The sequence below is a fragment of the Xiphophorus maculatus genome, chromosome 20 (assembly GCF_002775205.1).
Source record: "Xiphophorus maculatus strain JP 163 A chromosome 20, X_maculatus-5.0-male, whole genome shotgun sequence".
NCBI classification, from domain to species: Eukaryota; Metazoa; Chordata; class Actinopteri; order Cyprinodontiformes; family Poeciliidae; genus Xiphophorus; species Xiphophorus maculatus.
The window spans coordinates 20,342,931-20,362,652 of NC_036462.1; the positions used below are offsets into that span (position 1 = coordinate 20,342,931).

The 19,722-nt window shown below is 37.6% G+C and overlaps 2 protein-coding genes across 2 annotated transcripts; one reads left to right on the forward strand and one right to left on the reverse strand.

The window, feature by feature from the left end:
- prkag1 (protein kinase AMP-activated non-catalytic subunit gamma 1) lies at positions 1-9,838 on the forward strand. Its single transcript, XM_014469059.2, has 13 exons — positions 1-84; positions 3,024-3,075; positions 3,163-3,263; positions 3,340-3,421; positions 3,537-3,595; positions 3,700-3,745; positions 3,838-3,892; positions 4,190-4,316; positions 4,908-5,073; positions 5,160-5,197; positions 6,434-6,580; positions 8,263-8,362; positions 8,466-9,838. Exons 1-13 carry the CDS (start codon positions 76-78, stop codon positions 8,486-8,488), a joined length of 1,005 nt encoding a protein of 334 aa, XP_014324545.2. The 5' UTR covers positions 1-75; the 3' UTR covers positions 8,489-9,838.
- Positions 9,839-14,268: 4,430 nt separating this feature from the next.
- LOC102230716 (ankyrin repeat domain-containing protein 33B-like) lies at positions 14,269-17,556 on the reverse strand. Its single transcript, XM_014469073.1, has 4 exons — positions 17,299-17,556; positions 17,093-17,222; positions 16,824-16,964; positions 14,269-15,101 (listed from the first exon to the last, which is right to left on the reverse strand). Exons 1-4 carry the CDS (start codon positions 17,554-17,556, stop codon positions 14,269-14,271), a joined length of 1,362 nt encoding a protein of 453 aa, XP_014324559.1.
- Between the last annotated feature and the right edge of the window lie 2,166 nt (positions 17,557-19,722).

Here is a 19,722-nt window from a genome sequence, read left to right on the forward strand (position 1 = left end):
GCTCCCTTTGCGTCACAGCGGAAGGAGGTTTGCGTGCCTTTGTGAGATCCCAATCAGTTGTAGACCGGGTGGAACATGGAGTGTGTAAGCTATGAACTTTGCTGTTATTTCTACTCTTGAAACTCTTATAAAGCAGCCTATCCACTTCAGTTTAAAGCTTTGACTAGTACGCTAAAGTTTAGCTACTTGCTGGAAAGCTTTTTATATATGTTTTTAGGGTTGTCTCTGTCTTAGAGGTTGGTTAGGAAAGCTTATAACAGAGGCCACTGTTTAGCAAAAATGTGATGATTGTCTATTGACTTCAAACTGTGCAAATAAAGTGCAATAAAAGCTTGAGCCGTCATGAAATGTCACCTCGACTGGCGCTTTTAAAAGTCAGCCAACTTTGACGCTAGCTAGCTAACAAGCTAACGCCAGTGCTAATAGTGGTGAACAAAAGTCTCTTTTCTTAGTATGACCAGAGCTTCAGTAACGACAACCGAGGGGGTTTAAGATTAAACTTTGAAATGTGTCAACTGGCTAGCCTGCAGCTTGATGTTTTACTAGTTTACTGATTGCCTGTGTTTTTATGAAGTAGAGCTAGCCTGCATCCCTCAAAGTCTTATTCTGAGAGACAGGTAGTGTTTATGTGTCATCCCGGATCTGCCCTGAGTGTGACCTCAGTAAACTACCCGATGCATAGACTGAACCACTGGAAACATGATTTGGCTGAACGCTACACATGGGTCTCAGACGGCCTGTCCGTTTACCATTAACACAGGATCAATAGTTCAGCTGGGTTGGGGATTCTCTTTAGCGCTAGAGTTGCTTCTAAAAGGAGGCCGTACAAATTACAGCTTCAGAGCAGAGTAAATGCTTTCAAATAGTTTGGGATCTCACCATAAGCAAATGTAAACAATAGGGATCACAGAGGGTTACATTTAACGTTTCTCCTGAGTAGAATATTTCACAAATTTAGTATTTAAAGTCGGTTTCTCGCTCAGAAACAGCACAGTTAAAAACTTTAGGTGTGCTCATATATGGGTGGTTATACAACTACACTAGATCATAAAATATTATAATGTGTTGATCTGTACAAAACAGATAGATCATAATATTTTGGGGCTTTCTCTTCATTGCTGTTTAAGCTCCAAATCACCAGGGTTATTTTCCTCCTCTTCCTATGATTTCCTTGTCAAGCTTTTACTCAGTATGAGTTTACTTTAGAAGTGGTGATAATGTTTATTTTTTAAACTCAAGTTAATCTTGAAGTTACTTCAAACAATTTGATGTCAACTGTGCTCATCAAGTCTCGTATCTGTCAACCTGTTGGTTTTAGGTGACTTTTATGCCAGTTTATTCAGAGTTTCCCCCAGTGTATTATAAGTCTGGCGGGCCACCAGGCTTTACTTCTGCCCCCACCAGGCTAAACATTGTTTATTTATTTGCTCTATTTTTATGATTGCCTTTTCTTAAGACTTTATAATTGGTGTTTAGGGATTAGTCTTCCAAGAACACATAATTATGAAGTGATATTTTCAGATTTCCTGTCAACTATAAACATTTTTTAATTCGAAAACTTGACGGCCGGTTGGATAACTGCCCTAGCGCCCAGAGCACCGGGCTTAGCAGGTTTTCTGGGGGAATCCTGGTTTATTGCTGTGCTGATTTATTATAGAGCTGTGTTTTGTGTGTTTTAATGTGTTTTGTTTTTAACTTTAGTTGTACTGGTTGTTTAAAGTACTTTACAAATAAAATTATATTGAACCTACTTACTAAATGCCAATTGTGCTTGAGACATTCTGTTTCTAAACATTTGTTTGTGTAAGGAAACAGTTATAAATTAGCAGTCTGTGATTTTTTTTGTGCTTTTTGCAGTATTATCACAAATAATAAAAGTAAAATATGCAACTGTGCTATTATTAGATATTGCTCAGATATTTGTTTAGGTTTTCCGTACCTGTTTGTTTACCATAATCACAATGTTGCTGCTGATCATTGTTAGCTTATACATCTTATTCTGTAAAATCTTTGTCAGCTCTGGTCATCAAAAACAGATTACCAGAGAAATTGATCTAAAACTTATTTGCATGCAGTGTTGAGGAATGGCCCTAGAAATATGATAGCCAACCAAAAATTGCATTAAATCATACTGTGACCCAGTTTCTCTGAGATATAGTGCATATAGATGCACTTTAATCTCTTTACATAGAAAAATCCCATACAACATATCATGATCACACACTACGCTGGTTATGTTTAGAGATAATTGACACAAAAATAGATAATTTTCCCAGCTGTGTTGAGCTGATATGAACAAAGAAAGGACACATTTTACACACAACTATTCAGAGAAGGGACATTTAATCTTCAAATGATTGTCTCAAAAATAACTGCTTGTTAAAACTGGTTGATGAATGATCACACATTGTATGAATAGAAGTTGGTGGTAGTTCACAGTTGTAATAATGACTTCCCCATTTGGAACACGTAATGCAAAATGGAGCATGTTTAGCCAGTGTAAATGTCTTTGGCAAAAATATTACAGAAATTAGCTTGAACCTTTTTAGTTTTTTTTTTTTTACTACCATGTTTTATTTTTACAGTCAGTTTGGCTTAATGCTCTGTTGTGCAGCAGGTGTCTCAGATAGTCAGCTTATTGCTTTAGAACATGACCTCCCACTGACATCAGTGTAAATAACTATCTAATTCAAGGCTGACTTTTGTTATAAGACACCCTGAACATACGCAGCTTTGTTTATTTTTGAGTTTGTAGCTGAATGAAGATGATAGAAAGCTGCTTTCTTTTTCAATCTGCACTCAATTTAGATTTCAATTCTAAATCTAATTTTCAGAATCTAATTTTATATCTGTAGTCTGAAAACACTGACAAATATATATATAGGGTTAGGGTTAACCCTAACCCTAACCCTAACCCTGTTGCAGGTACAACATTTAGTTTATGACCTCTTAACTCTATTGCAAAAAAGAATGACCTGACCTAAAATAGTTTAATACTTGGATTATTGACCTTCTTCTTCCAGATCCCAGTAAGCATTGATGATCTTGAAGGCAAAAAGGATCCAATCATTGAAGGTAAGTGGCTTTGTTAAATATATTTCTGCCTCAATCAGATCCACTTTCACAGAAGAGTGTTCACTGCAGTCACTTTAATTTCTTCAGAACGAGAGCAAAATGTTTACACCAGGTTTATGAAGTCGCACCGCTGTTACGACCTCGTGCCCACTAGTTCCAAATTAGTGGTGTTTGATACGTCGCTTCAGGTAAAGCAAATACATTTACATAAATGCAAATTTGATCTGGTTCCAGAAATTAATTGAATATTTAACTATCCTTCAGGTGAAGAAGGCGTTCTTTGCGCTTGTTTCAAATGGGGTGAGAGCAGCTCCTCTTTGGGACAGCAAGAAGCAGTGCTTTGTGGGTAAGAAAAATTTTTCATTTGAAAGTAACACTAATGATAAACATATGTAAAAAAACCAATAATGTTATAATATAGTTAATTATTCGCGGTGGTGTTTTTCCAATCCAACCCACAGGTATGCTAACTATAACAGACTTCATTAACATTCTTCATCGCTATTACAAGTCTCCGTTGGTGAGATGCTTTTGTGTTTTAAATATAAATTTTGTAACATAAACTGTTAATGTCATTTTAATTTATTTCATCAGTGACTGAACCTGTACTTTTTTATATGTCAGGTTCAGATATATGAGTTGGAAGAGCACAAAATTGAAACATGGAGAGGTGAGAGCTTTTAATGATCACTCAAACGTCAACATTTATAATTTTATTAATTGTAATTAATTATTATTTTTCTGTTTTTGTATTCATTTTAGAGGTGTACCTTCAAGACTCTTTCAAGCCTTTGGTTTGCATTTCTCCCAATGCCAGGTTGGTAGCAGCACTGCATTGTTTTTACTGTAAAGTTTAATTCTTTCTTTTTTTTTTTTTCTTATCATAGTTGTGATCAACATTGTGATGGTTCTTAACTGGACATTTAAGTATGCTGAATCTGATGTCATCATAGAGATCAAGAGATTGTTTAAATGTGATCTTTATGACTTTATTTTCTTTGAACTTATTTATTGGACTTTCTTTTGCAAGAAACAAATGTACTTTTTTCTAAACATTTATTACAAAATAAGTTTGAATTACTTAGTGATTTTGTTTTTTCTGATTACATCTCAGTTTGTATGATGCGGTGTCGTCTCTGCTGAGGCACAAGATCCACAGGTTGCCTGTAATCGACCCGCTGACCGGGAACACGCTGTATATCCTCACACACAAGAGGATTCTTAAGTTCCTGAAGCTTTTTGTAAGTTTCCACTGGTTTTATTACAGATACAGGATGAATATGTCAAGACTAAAGACCGATTAGAGTTTGGTGATCTATTACTGATCTTTAAATTTATTTTGAAACATTTTAGAAACTGTCATCATCTTGCTGCTAGAGTGACTAGCATTACTATCTTTGGAGTTTGTGTGTGTATTCTCTAGAGAATATTAATCTTTGTCTTTTCCCAATCAGCATGTTTTTATTAACTGACGTTGAAATCTCAAAAGCATGAAACAAAGTGACTTTGTTCCGCTTTAACCTGTTATCTTCCAATGTCTTGGTCTCACTTGCTGTCTGAAAGCCCAAACCAACCACAGAAATGTCTCAACATGTGATAGAAAATATATTTTCCTAGAAATAGTTTTTTTTTAACTTTTCTGTATTTTATTTTTAATAGCTCGCAAAATTTGAAACAAGCTAATCAACAATTTCTCAATGCAATGCAACATAATTATCTTTTTTTGTTGTTGTAGATCTGTAATACAGTTCAACAACTAAAACTAAAGTAGGGAAAACGTCATGGTGAAAAACAACTGTGATTCCCTAAAGATGGCTGTTTTCTGTGCTCAGATATCAGAGATGCCAAGAGCCTCATTCTTGAATCAGACTTTAGAGGAACTGAACATTGGGACGTTCAAGAACATAGCAGTGGTCCGAGCAGACACCCCTCTGTACACGGCGCTGGGTATTTTTGTGGAGCAACGAGTGTCCGCGCTCCCTGTTGTGGATGACAAAGGTAAGCGGGCTGACTGAAGCTTCTTTTTCCTGTTTGCTTCTTCTCAGTATCCGCAGTTTTCTAAAATTATTTTGTCTTACTTGCAGGTCGAGTGGTGGACATATACTCAAAATTTGATGTCATAGTAAGTTCTGTGCAGTCACTTATTTTGATATTGTGCTAATATTATTTTCTAGGTATATTTTTTTCATTACTTTATAAGTGAACATTTTGCATTTTTTTTTGTACTTCCATTTGGGTCTCAACTGCTTCTAAAAACAATTGTGGCGCTCAAGACAAACCAGCTGTTTTCTGACAATAAGATGATGTTTTTGGAATCTGCTGTTTCAAAACCCTTCTGAATGCTCTGTGCCGTTACCTAGCAACCCAAGTGGAACTCCAGCACGTTTGGTCAGCTGGTTTTACCGCTACATGCTCTGTACAATGGCTGCTGGAAAAGACAAATGTTTTGTTGTGGACTTACCATCCAGAAACAACTTTCTGGATTCTTGTTGGTTGTTCAGGAGGCTCTACTAATGCTTTGCAAAGAAGCGCAGTTTCATAATTGTGCATCTGTTTGCAGCCATTTTCACGTGCGAGTGTAAATGTTGATTTGGGGGTGTGGAAAGCAGCAGCTCATTTGGATTTAAAGTGACCAGTGGACAGCTCATTGTGAAAATAGACAGAACTGAACAGACTACAATCCCATTATCTAATAAAAATGTTGTGCTAAAAAACATATTTGACATCATATCCTAACCTGTTGAAGGAAGCATAATGGGTCTCCTTTAATTGCCTCAGATAGTGTCTTTGTTGTCTTCCAGCTTGTCACAGCTGTGATATTAAGAATAATAAATTCTTCTTTTAATTACATTTGATTATTTATATAAATCCTTCAATTTGCTGAAGATAACATGAAAGACCTGCATTCAGATCTTAAAGGAAGAATCATCTGAAGAACATGTAAGTGTCGTATCTCGTCTCAGTATCGTGGTGGGGACAGCACTATTGAAGTTGAGGACAGAGCGTGACCATCATCAGTGAGGGTTCTCTGAAAGGTGAAGCAATGCCCTTCATGCAGAGTGAACAAGTGCTTGTCTGGTGTTTTCCTCTGTGGGTCACAATGCAAGTGATTGAGAAACCACATTCAGAGTTATGCTGACTTTTCATCCTAGAAGTTGCCCCAGTTTCACAGCACAGCAGGGCTGGAGCCTTGAGGGGAGTTCAAAACAACCGTGAGAAGCTGCTGCGTGGTGTTTGTGTTTCTAGCGCCAGAGTGTGAGCCTCAGAGTCACGCTGCTGTTTGCTTCTCTTAGATACATTTGTGTGAAAATGCCCTTCACTGTGAAACATCATACACTGAGAGTTTTCCCTCTAACAGAATCTGGCTGCAGAGAAGACGTACAACAACCTGGATGTGACTGTGACCAAGGCGTTGAAGCATCGCTCGCAGTACTTTGAGGGAGTCCTGACCTGCAACAGACATGAGACCCTTGAAGCCATCATCACCAGACTGGTAGAAGCCGAGGTGAGGAGCGGAGGACACCAAAACCTGCTTTTTACGTCCTGAACAAGAAAAAGAAAGCAAGACTATAAATAAATAAATAAATAGTCACAATTTCTTGTTCTCCCAGACGAGGAGAAAAAGTTTTTATCCATTTCTGCTTTAGAAAATTCAGATTGTATTGCAGGAAATGGAGCCAATCAGCTGTCATAACGTAGGAAGGTGGACGAGGTAGTTTTAGACAGCTGAGGTTGACACCGTCTGCTTCATTGAAATATTTTCTCATGATTTGTGTCTATAGAGTCTTATATGAAAACCAGCACCAAGCTGGAGTTAATAAAGACTCACAGTTACTAAGACTGATGAGTAACAAAATAATTCACTTTTTCCATTGTTTTTATCTGATGCTAGAGACCCAATCAGTCTGTCAATTAATAGTGAATTAATGAAAATTCAAGTCAACCAGTTTTATAAACTTAATTTAATAAAAAGGTGAACCAGAGCTGCATAAATAAATTGCAGATGGATTTAACCACCCAGGTTCTCCTGCAGCATCATCACCTCACATGTGGGAGAAACTAAACCCACCAGTTAAACCTGTCATAAATTAAAAAGGGATGCAATAATTTCTACTGGCATGCTTGTGTGTGTAGTTTGGTTAATCTTTATTATTATTATTGGAAAGCTGCCATTTTGAAAAATGCTGCAAACATTTGGCACACAGTAAAAAATTGCTTATTTATTTATTTTTTTACAAAAGTCCTAATTTGCAGTTTTGCCTGTTTCTCCTGTCTGAACCAAAGGATTAATATATTTTGAAGATCAATTTTATTTTGTTATTTTATATGTTGCTTTTTGTTTATTTGTTTTGGATATTTAAAATGTCTTCTAGCTCCAGTGTTAAATATTATTTGGAAAGTAAAATTTATTGATCTTTGAGAGGGTGTACTTGCATTGTCATGCTTTTATCATGTGGAGAATGGTCTCAAAACAACAATATGATAATTTATTGCAATAATTTCTTGGATAATTTGTTATTGTGACATTTCTACCTACAGTTTGTATTGGAGTTGGCATATTTGTTCCAGTAAGAGCATAAAATGAGTGTTTCTTTTAAGTCTAGTAGCTTGCATGTCACAAGATAAAAATATGATTGTTATTTAAAACAGTATAATATATAAATATTGAAGTAATGGCACAAATTGTTGCGTTAGAGTGTCTGCCTCCGCTTTAGTGTAAAGTTTTTCTGTGCAACACATCAGTGAGTATCAGCTATCTTATAATGATATTCAAATGAGTAAAACTATAGAACATTTGTTTAATTAGCTTTTATTTTATTCTAAATTTGCATTGACTCTCATTCTTGTTTGAGTTTGTAGGAGAAGGAAGTAACATGACATTGTATCCATGTGTAGAAGACGAAATGTGTGCAGGAGGAGACGGAAATCTATTTTGCTTCTTCGGTTTAATTTTGCGACGTCTGTGCATAAAAACGCATAACTTATATCCCTCTAAATGTGTGTCATCACTTCAGTAAATTAGCAGAAGACTGAAATGTATCCAGCATGTTTGTTCCAGCTAATTTCATCTTTTCACATGTTGGTTCTTCGTTCTCTCTGTTCATTCTCTTGTCCTGTGGTAATATTGAGTTACTGTACTCAGCAGACCTGAGGCTCATTTGGGTGGCGGTCCTCTGTCTCCTCCAGGTTCACAGACTCGTGGTCGTCGATGAGAACGAAGTGGTGAAGGGAATCGTCTCGCTTTCTGATATCCTCCAGGCGCTGGTGTTGACCGACGGAGAAGAGGGTGAGTAAAGTTGACGAGCTGCTGCATAATATGCTACTTATATTCAATACATTTGGATCCATTGATTTTGTTTTATTGTTGTGTTTTTTTTTTCTTTCGACAGGCACAACTTTAGGGAGTAATTAGGAATGTTGTTTTGGGATGAGACCAGAGCAAAGGGAAAGCACAAGCATGTGGGAGGAGAAACAAGAGAGTGCGTTGCCTTCTCCGTGAACGTCCATGCAGAAAGACTTCTCTGTCTCTGGAGTTTTAGCAATACTGAAATTTATAGCTAGTTGCACAGGACTCTTCAAAAACTTTCTTTAAATTGAGCCAAATTCAAAATCCTTAGTAGTTGACCAGAGTTTTGAAAGCAGAAGAAACTTGAGGAATGCAGCACAGTCACCATCTCTGCCCTTTTAATACTTTATGAAGTAATAAAAAAAAAAACATTCCTCCATTTTACCGGCATTTCAATTTATTTTAAGACTGAAAGCAGCGAAGGCACTAAGCTTCTCTAAGAGTTAAATTGGATGTAGAAACTCGAGCGAATCAGTATGTAAACCCCTGACACTTTTTCTTTAAAGCTTGTATGATGATTATCAGATTATTCTCTTATTGTTTGTTCATTTGATTTAGGATGTTTATTTAAAGGCAGTTGTTGTGTTGACCTATATCTTTGTAAGTATTATTTCAGTGTTGACTTAAGCATCACCAAAAACGTTCACCAACATCACAAAGTCAAGTTAGGAATGTTTGAAATCGTTTTTGCCATTAAATATAAAAATGTGGTAAACGTCTGGATTTGTTCTTTAAGTCTGGGTTTTTGCAGGTTGCAGCTGAAAGAGTTTGCACAAGCAGTTTAGGATTACAATCCCGCAGCACAGCAGCAACCTGTGGAAATAATCCAGGTTCCAACCAAACATAAATACTCTGGTCAGGAATCACCATTCAGCTTTGTTCTTATCTAAATGTCCAAATATCGATACATATATAAGTATTTTTTGTTTTATTTTGACATTTTGTGTTGTGTCCTGCCACGTGTAACTACATATGTAATGGATTGTTTATCATACTCAAACATTTGTTGTTTTTTTTTTTGCATGTGACCCACTTTGATTGATGACATTATTGGAAAAATAATTTTGTCATTAATGCTAAGTCTTCCTTTTATGAAGCATTTCCTCTATTTTATGGTCAAGTTAAAAATGTTTTCTGGTTCTTGTTAGCTACAGTGATGGCGGTCAAAACATAACAGATTAACTGTTTAGTTTTTTTTAGGTTTTGATCCATTGTTTAAAGGACATAATTCTAAGAATCACAAAACCAGCATTATCATTCCATTTTCTAAGATGGATGTGTGAGGAACATTAAATGTCCTGCTTTATGCCTGATGAAGTGTGTACAACTGCATGTAAATGCATCGTTTTTGTACTAATCTGAGATTCTTAATTTAAAAGATGTCAAATAAAACCTGTTTTACCTTTGTGTTTCTAATTTGCATGAGTCACCAGCTTGTCCTAATATCCACCTGAGTGAATTCTGCATCTTCTATTCTTTTCTTGTTGACATTTGCCTCACTTGTGGGTTGGAGAAGTCATTTTAAAAGCTACATATGAGCAAAACAAAGATATTTCGCACACATTTATTGAAAGAGATCGCATCAGAAAACAGGTAGAGTCAAAAAAATTAAAGCCAGTTCAGGGTTTTCTGCCTTCTGACCACCTGGAGATAGAAACCGGATGTGCTCTGTGGCTGTGCATGGACAAGTGGGAATAGAGAATAGATGGATGTACACGGAAAATTAATGTAAAGCAAGTATTTTTATTTACATTTAGGCAAAAATGGAATGTGGAAAAGGATTTATGCTCCTCCAAATGAATAGTGGGATCATCTTTGCCCTCAAAATCCTTATAATTGCCAACTAGCGTTTTTTGTTTTTATTTTGACGATTTATCTTTGCTGATGAGGCTGGAAGGTCTCCTCTCCATCACCCTAATCTGTAGCTCACTTTGCAGGTTTTCCCATCAGATTTTATTTGGGATTTTATCGGAGTGACTCCAAAGTGTTAATATTCAGTCAGAAGAAACATTTTGGTAAAATAAAAATACTTCAAACATAAATAAGTCAGGAGTATAAATAGTGGCATTTATCATATATTCATGTATTTAGAAAAAGGCTTATTGTTTGCATCACAAAACCATTAAAGCCAAATTCAGAAAGTTAAATCTCCTAGTTGCACTGCAGAGGAACAACTAGATGATCTAAACAGCTTTTAGCCTGAATAATAAGAGGCCCTGCGGCTTCCTGGAAGGGTTTCTGTAAGCGTTCCCATGTAGCGCAGCGCGGTCTTACGTTAACCCTGGTGGCAGCAGCTGGAGATGATTCTGGGAAATGTTTGTTTTTAATAACTTGAGCTCAACAGTAGTCCAGGTGGCCTCTCTGTTTCAGCAGCATGGGGACAAGTTTCTCCATTTCCTCCAAATATCCAAATTGCTGACGAGCAAAGAAAACCTGTCGACAGGAGTAAACAGAGCAGCATGACGTTGTTACCAGATAAGCTGAAGTCTGTCTCAGCAGGTTTAGAGGACGCCACAGAGCAGAGTTATCCTACAGGCAGTTAGAGCCACCTACTGTAAAGAAATAATCATAATCTGAAGCCAGTGTAATTTAAAGAAATGAAGGAAATACATCTATGACCAGTCAGTGCTTTCAGTCAGGAGGTGTGGGTGTTGAGAAGCACTTTTTTGATTTTTACGGTGGCGTAGAAGCTGTTATGGTTGCTGTGTTTAAACCAATCATCAATCAAAACACACCTGCAATCCTCTGAAAAGTATTTAGCCACTTATAGATTTATTGTGGTTTTGATTTTTGTCAAACTTTAAAATCTGCTTCAGATTATCAAACAAATTTCAATATATCACTATGATAACCCCCTTCTTACATCTCAAATAAACAGATTAACAACATTTTGTGGTTCAGTTGCCACTTCCAGGACTAACGACAGCCAGACCTGCAGAGTTAAACCAATCTTTAAATATAACCTGTCTGAATCATGATGGTGAGTAAAACATCTAAAAAAGCCTTAATCTGATTTAAAGGAATCCAAGAACAGATAAAAAAAAACAAGTTATTAGTCAGTCTGATGGGAGCTGATTTTAAGGCTCAGTGAAGCGCAGTCTTTATCTGCATCCGGAGAAAACATGAGGGGTACCTCAAGGCCGTTTGGGCCATTTCCTTTGGTAACATATTAGCTCCTACCTGACAATTTATGAAACTCAGTTATACTCACATAATAGGTCGTACTTAATGATAACAGTGTAGTGCTGCTCCCTATATATATTTAAGGTATTCAGGAAGTGAGATTATTTTCAGAAATGTTTTGCTTGTAGAATAAATCTGTAAATCTGTCCAGTAAAATATAGATTCTGCTGCTGCAGCCTTTCCTGTTGGTTTCCCATCGTTTTACTCTGTTTTAGCAACATTTCAAACAGCATTTATCTTAGAGCCAGCTCTTCAGGAAACACATTTGTAGGTCAAATATATGCAGGAAATTGCAAACTCCCCTCAGGAAATGCTCCTATGCACATACTGTACTGTTTATTCACTAGGAAAGAGGAATAGAGCAATCAACAACAGAGATGGCTAACTTTCTAGCTGAAAGGGGGATTAACTGTCTTCAGGACTCTCTTGGAGAAAAACTCTCATGCATCATGCATCTTAGAAGGCTGAAAGAAATTTATTTGACTCAAACTTTGTTTTAAAGTAACTTAGTTTGCTAACTAAGCTCAGATAATTAATAATCCAGGCAGTAACGTGAAGGAGTAATCAGATCTGTCTTGGTTATGTGGGATGGTTCAGACTGGACTGACCTGAGGTTGAATCAGGTTTAGCAGGATTTGATTTAAAGCTGCTCTTCTTTTTAAGAGCATCGCCAAAAGTGAAAAACAGATTTGATCGTCTGAGCTTAACAACAGTCACATTCGTTGTTATTTGTTTAGCTGTTTAACAGATTAATCCAACAATGAAACACTGAAAATTATTCTTTGTAATTTTATTGGTAAACTTACCAATTTGTTTAAGTTATAAACCCAGTATTTAATTTTTTTAATTTATCTCTGCTGAAACAGGCAAATTAAACTTAATACTGCTCTCTTCGATCAAAAAATGTAAAGAAAAATTGATTGCGAAAATTAAAACATGAAAGCTTGAATTTTGCTGATCTATGTGCAGAGATTTGTGTGTGAACATTTAGTTTTATACGAAAACCTTTATGTTTCATAAGTAATTTGTATTTAATAAATTCTTCAGCTGCTTGATTTCTTTATACTTTGGTAAATTAATGGCCAACAATGGCTGCGAAAACCCCCCCAAATCATAACACTTCACTGTTTGGTCATACAAAATTAATGTAGAAATTAATAAGGATGATTCATCATTTATAATGATCATTTAATAAATTAAATTAACCATTTGTATTTATATAATTTTATTGAACAAGAAAGTTCTGAATGTTTCATGTTTCAAATCTTAAGAGAATTCAAGTCTTTTATTCCATTTTGCATTTTAAATATATTTAAATACTCAGAAATATCACACTAACCTTTGCAACTCTAAATTTATTCAAAACCATGCACTTATGGACTGAGAACTGTTCATATCTTATTGATTAGTTGTTGCCAATATTAGAAAACTGCAGAAGACGGGAGGATTTAAACGTACTCTCCGTTACATTCCTTCTCATCCACACAGGCTGTAAAATAATAAATAATAATAATAAGATAATAAAGTGATTCTTTTGCATAAACTGGTACTCATGGCCTTTGAACCTTTCTGCATTTTACTATAATACAAACACAAATTTTAATGGGGATTTATGTGATAAAACAACACAAAGTTGATCAAACTGTACTTACAAAGTGGTAGAATTTTTTATTATTATTTTAGAAATACAAATTATTATTATTATTATTCAGAGTTAATCCTTAGTTTAATATCCCATCTCTCTGGCTTTTTTGCTGTTTCTCCACAATATATGTACTGATGATTACTTTTTCTTTTGACTTGGTTATTCTAACAGATAAATTTGCTTTAATCGTCTCATTCTTCGGCCACCCTGAAGGCAACATTTAATTTAAGCCTATCGGTCTAAAACAAATTTATCCCACACTTTTTAGATGTCACTTGCTCAAAAATGTGAAAATTATGTGTCATTTTTCTCCCATTTCATGTGTTTTAATCTCTTTGTGTTGGTCTATCAGATATGATTCTAATAAAATCTGAATTTTGTGGTTTTTATTAAGGTCAGGCTGTGATTGGTCTTTTTGCTGTGCAGCTCTTACATTTGTGCTGCGCAGCAATGATAATAAGCTGCAATAATTTAGCTTCCACATGTAGACCTTGAATTGTAAATAGCAACAAATATAGACAAACACCTGATTTGTGACTTATGGTTTTATTGAATGGGTGATAATATAGGCACTATATCTGTCAATAAATGATTCAATATGGGTTTTATGTGCTGCATCTTATAAAAAAGCATCTCTGGTGTTTTTACTGATACCAACTATGTTGAAATATTGCTACGCTGTTTAAAATTTAATATAAATATTTTGTACATTCGAGGTATTTTTGTGACTTTTAGAGCTTCAGGTTAAACGAAATCTTGCCAAAACATTTGTAAACTGATATCTGTGTGGAAGAAATGCTCCCTGAGCTTCAGGGCTGATTTTAGATGTTTTTCTTCAGATGGGCATGAAGTTGAACGTGACCAAACTTCCAGACAAATAAAGTAAAACATTCACTAGAATGCTTTTAGCAACATTAAATGGTCTAAAAAAAAATCTAATTCAGACATGTTTGGGCGTGAATTATGACTTATTGTTATTATCCAGATTAGAGAGCCTTGGAGTTATTTGTTTCCTCCATTAATTTTTTGTCTTTCTACTCTCTTTATCCTTTTTATTTCCTTTTCCTTCCTGGTCTTTCTCTGTGTTTTTCTTCTCCTTCTTCTTCTCGTCCTTATGCTCCTTGTATTTCCAAGTAGGTGGCTCCAGGCAGCCCTTATCTTTCTTCTTCTTCTTCTCTTTCTTTGGCGTTGGGTCTGAAGGCTTGTTCACGTTGATCTGAGGGATACACCCAGAGGGGAACACGCTGTTGCGTCTCGCCATGCTTCGAGGGATGAAGGCGGTGGCCACCTTGTTGGAGGCCACCGACAGGATGCTGCCTCTGCGCTCGGTGTCAGGGAAGCACACTGAGGCCACTGTCTCCGCAGAGTGGATGCAGGGGGTGATGTGCGACACCGAGCCGTTGCTGTGGCACACCGAGTTGCCTTCCAGATCCTTCTGTGGATGTTTCTTCACCAGCTCCGCCACCGCGAGCCGTCTCTTCCCCAACTCAGGTGGGCTGGTGGGCAGCAGAGGGTGGCAACCAGTTACAACGAGCGGACTGTGGATGCTGGTGGTCATGCGCACCATGTGGTCCATCACCCCGTTCTCCTGGGGGTCACGAGGAAAACTGAATCCAAATGTGTTTTTAATCCGCAGTGTGATCTTCTCTGCAGACGTCTTCTGAGTCGTCGCCCGGGTCACTCTGCCCACGAGGTCGGGCCACTCTGGGACGTAGCTCTCGCAGAACTGCTCGGCTCTCGGCCGCATGGTGAGGCGGCGGAGACGGTGGAAGGTCTCATAGCGACCTGTTTTTAGGGCCCAGTCACGAGCGCACCTTCCCCGGAAGGAGTCCACTGCGTTTACATCAGCCCCTGAAAAGAAAGAAAGACATGAGGAGGATGAGGAGGAGGAGGAGGAGGAAGAAGAAAAGCTGGCTCTTTAGTCTTTAGTGTCTTCTCAAGTCTGTGTAAAAAATCATCCAGACAGCTGCAGCTAATCCAGAACGCTGCTGCTCACTAAAACCAGTAAAATAGAGCTCATCAGCCCAGTTTAAAGCCCTTTCACTGGGTCCCTGTAGCTCAGAAAATAGACTTTAAAAATACTTCTGTTAATTTATAAATCACTGAATAACTTTCCACCAAAATACATTAAAGATCTGCTGTTGTATCTTCTGGTTTTGGTCTGCATTTTGTTTTTATGATGTAAAGCACTTTGAACAGCCTTGCTGCTGAAATGTCCTAAACAAGAAATATTGACTTGACTAGTCATTCAGTTTACTTACTTAGTCAAAATTCATTGGTTGGTAGTTTAGTTAGTGTTGGAAGTAGCATAAAGTACATTAACTGCACTGTGATGTTGTTCATCACAGTTCAATGCCAAAGTAAAGTTTATGCAATCTTTACCAGAAATCTGGTCAGTCACAGCAGTGAGTTTGAAAAACATGTGAGCGAAAAAGTAGTAAGTACCTAATCTATAGCCTGCCAGGAGGACCAGTCAGGAGATTACTGTAGACATGTGATAATGCCCTCAGAATGATCCCTTAAAGCAGCCACGTGTCACCAAGTCATTAACTCAGGAGCCGAGTCAGCCGGCTTTAAATAGGCGCTGATGAAACATGGCTGCTGTCATCAGCCGCACTGAGACGCTTCTGTGGAGCTGAGGAATCTACGTTTCTTTTTATCCAACACTCTCCCTGCTTTTTCTGTTTTTTGATTAATTCCCTTCATTATACATGAACGTCCAAATGGTTTAGACATCCAGAATATCCTTTCAATTCTTTCTATAATGTAATGATTCTTTCTTGATCATTATTTATCTTAACTTTCTCAAAATCAGACCTTTTTCTTTTAAATTTGGTTGCTTTTGTTATATTCTATTCAGTTACTGTACCTGATAAAGAAAAGACATAACTCAAAATAAAAACTTTAAGCAAACCTCAAAGACGTTCAGAAAATCAGAAATTGTTTGAAAAATCAACTTTAAGTTAACATTAGAAATACTGGCATTTTTGAAGCGAAATATAAAGACACAAAATCTTTTTCATGTTGTCGTATTATGCATTTTTTAGGCACATATTACCATTTTATAGCACAATCAAGTAACTATGTTACCTGCAGTTGTTATAATAATGCTGCATATATCAAACAGTTAAAGGATATTGACCTTTCAGTTTGATGCCTTGAAACTGGCCTCTGTCTCTTTAAGAACCTCCTGCTCTTTCAGAAACTCCACCTTCAGTCCATTATCACCACAATGCTTCTCCAGGATGCCGATAACTACCGTTCTTAGGAGCATTGAACTGAGAAGTAATTCGTATGATGAGTTCAACAGACTGTCAGTTCCAGCAGGTGTTTGTTAGTTGCTGCTGCCGCTAGTCTGGAGGAGCTGAGTGGGAGATGGGCTCCGAGGAGGAGCTTTGGGCAAATAGGTGGCACTTTGTGAGAGCAAAGCAACACTTCAGGTATGTTTTTGATGAGGGAATGACATTATACCATGATTTAAAGCTAAAAGAAACATTGATTTTGCATGTAACCCTCCTTAAACAACCCATCCTTGTAAACAGAAACTGTATCTTTTCCTTAATCCTTACATACCGGCCATAACAAGGGCAGCTACGACGTCACAGCGGCCGGTCATAGCAGCTTTGATAAGGGCTGTGAATCCTCTGCAGTCCCTTATTTCAGTGTTAACACCTGGGTAGTAGTTTAGGAGATACATCACTGTGAATATATGACCTGCAAGAAGAGGAGAGAGCCAAAGACCAAATAATCACTTTATTCTCTGCTCAGTCAGTCATTTATTGCTGCTGCTGTATTTTATTGCGCTCACCTCCTTGTGAGTTGCTGTATTTTGTTGCACTCACCTCCTTGAGATGCAATCATTAGTGCCGTGTTGCCTTCATTATCCTGATGATTTATGTCTATGAAGGGGCAGGTGTGAAGCCCATGCACAATGTCAAGGAAACCCTTGCAGCAAGCCACCATGAGGCCGTTCTGTTGGTGAAATCAAACATCAGCAACTGCACTGGATTTCAAACAGCTGAAACATCATCACAAATTAGACTCTCACCCATCCGTTAATGTCCAGCTCCATCACCTCCTCCCTGGTCACCCCTCTCTCCAGAACTTTCTGCAGGGCGGCCGAGTCGTTGCGGACGCACGCCTCATAGACAGTGTTGGCTGCGCTGCTGTTTGCTGCCTCCACTGAGCTGTCAGGGAGCACAGAGTCATCGGACAGGATGCTGTCAGAGTCCGAGTCCGGTCCTGGTGCGTCGCCGTCGTCATCCGGACCTGAGCCCAGGTGGGGGTCCTCTGCTTCAGCGGCCATCGTCCAACGGAACCACTGGAATGGGAGTCACTCCAACTTGTTTGGTCACATCTAAGCAATAAAAAATAAAAATAAAGCAAAGATAGTCAAATCAGCAAAAAGAACTGGAGCCCATAAGAACTTTAGTGGGCATGCAGCAGATTTTAAAGTCCGTACACTGGCTTCCTGTAGCTCAGAGAATTTAAAATATTTATAAATCAGTGAATGTTTTAGCACCAAAATACATTAAAGACTTTTTGTTGTATCAACCTTCCAGACCACGCAGGTCTTCTGGTCCTGGTCTGCTCTTCATCCTCAGAACCAGAACCAAACGAGGAGAAATAGCATTCAGCTGCACCACCAATTTGGAACAAACTTCCAGAAAACTCCATAACACTTTAAGTCAATCAAAGGCTAAAGAAGCTTTTGATTGGTGGTAAGTGTAACATTGATGAACACATCTGATCCGTATTTGCTTGATGATTTTGAAGAAGTCATTTGAGAAAAATTTATGTTTTTTTCTTGTTTCATGATTGGCTATTTTGTTTTTATGATGTGAAGCACTTTGAACTGCCTTGTTCCTGAAATGTGTTATACAAATAAACTTGACTTGACGTCATGAAGACCAGGAACACACACAGCTGTGTGTGCCGACTTAAAGCTGTGTTACTAAATAATATCCCAAACTCTGAACACCCCATAGAGCTCTACTCATTATGGCATGACTGTAAACCTGTAAAATGATCATACGTTATGATCATTTTAACAGTTTTATGTTTGGACATTGTCTAAGTTCAATATTCAAATTATTGTATAGTTTGACTCGACTTACTGAGACAAAAGATTTTTCTAGTAGTTCTTTAAACTGTGATTCCCACCATAACGTATAAATTTTCTCCTTAGTCTTTAATAATGTCTAAATTATTTCTGGTAATTGTATATTTTTAACTTTATAAAGAAGTAGAGCTATCTGTAACTTCACTATGTTGATCAATTTGGATACTTTAAATTTTGCAAATGTTTTTCAAATATCCCAACTCATGGATTATGCTGACTGGAAGATGCAACAGACTGGAGACTGGGGCAGAGGTTCACACTACGAACACTACAAACATACAGGTAGAGCCGTAATGCAATGGTTTAGATCAAATCATATCCATAGGTTAGAATGGAGCATAATGTTCACAGACCATCTCCATCCAATCTGATTGAGGTTTCAGCTATTTTGTAAAGACGACTGCAAAATTTCCAGTCATGTGTGAAGCTGCGAGAGGCAAACCCTAAAAGACTGGCGGCTGTATTCCTCCTAGTTGTCATGCATCTTAATTCCCAATAAAATGCTTTGAAGTTTGTGGTTATAATGTGACAAAATGTGGAAAAGAGGCTACTGTGTTTCGATACACTCTGGATCAGATTTTAGATCTGCTTGGTTGGAAAACAGAGTCAATAGTTTTCTTGTTGACAGGCTGGGAAGGAGCAGGAAGAGTCAGGGATTATGACTCGTACGTTGCTGTGAGTCACAGACGTAACGCCATCAGATCAGTGTGCTTTTACTGGGGAGTAAGTGGATCAGCAGTAAAAATACGCCGCCGAACTGAGGAGGGTCAAATGAGGAAAAGTTCACGTGTGGAGCCGCCAAGCTAAGGGTCTGACTCTGCTCAAAGCATAAAAAATGTTATTAAACCAAATTAAAACTTTCTTTAGAGGCTTTTAAACACATTGCAGAGCATGCTTCCCACATACTGTGATGAATATCTATTGTAAATGTTTTAAGGATGGTAGTGTGTGTTAATTTGTTTTTACACAATTTAGAGAAAGAAAAGAAATAACACAGCAGTGTCTACTGCAGTTTGAATATTGGTAAAGTCTGTAAACTCACCAATGAAGGGCAGCGGCTCAGCTGGGAGTCGTTGCAATCCAGGGTCACTCCTCCGTCATTTCCTCTAAATATCTCCCGATTTCTCCCAGAGTTACTCCAGCGCAGCCGTCAGAGTTTCCTCCAGTTTCTGCAAACAGATGAAGATTACCCATCTGCAAACTCTGATGGAAAGCTAGGAGGAGAAGACTTCACCGAGTCCTAGCGGAGACACCGCTCCCTTATCTGCTGCGCTTAGCTCATCCCTTTTAAAACAGCTTTCAGGACAGAGGATTACTTGCCTCTCAGACCAATTTCATTTTTTGCTTCCT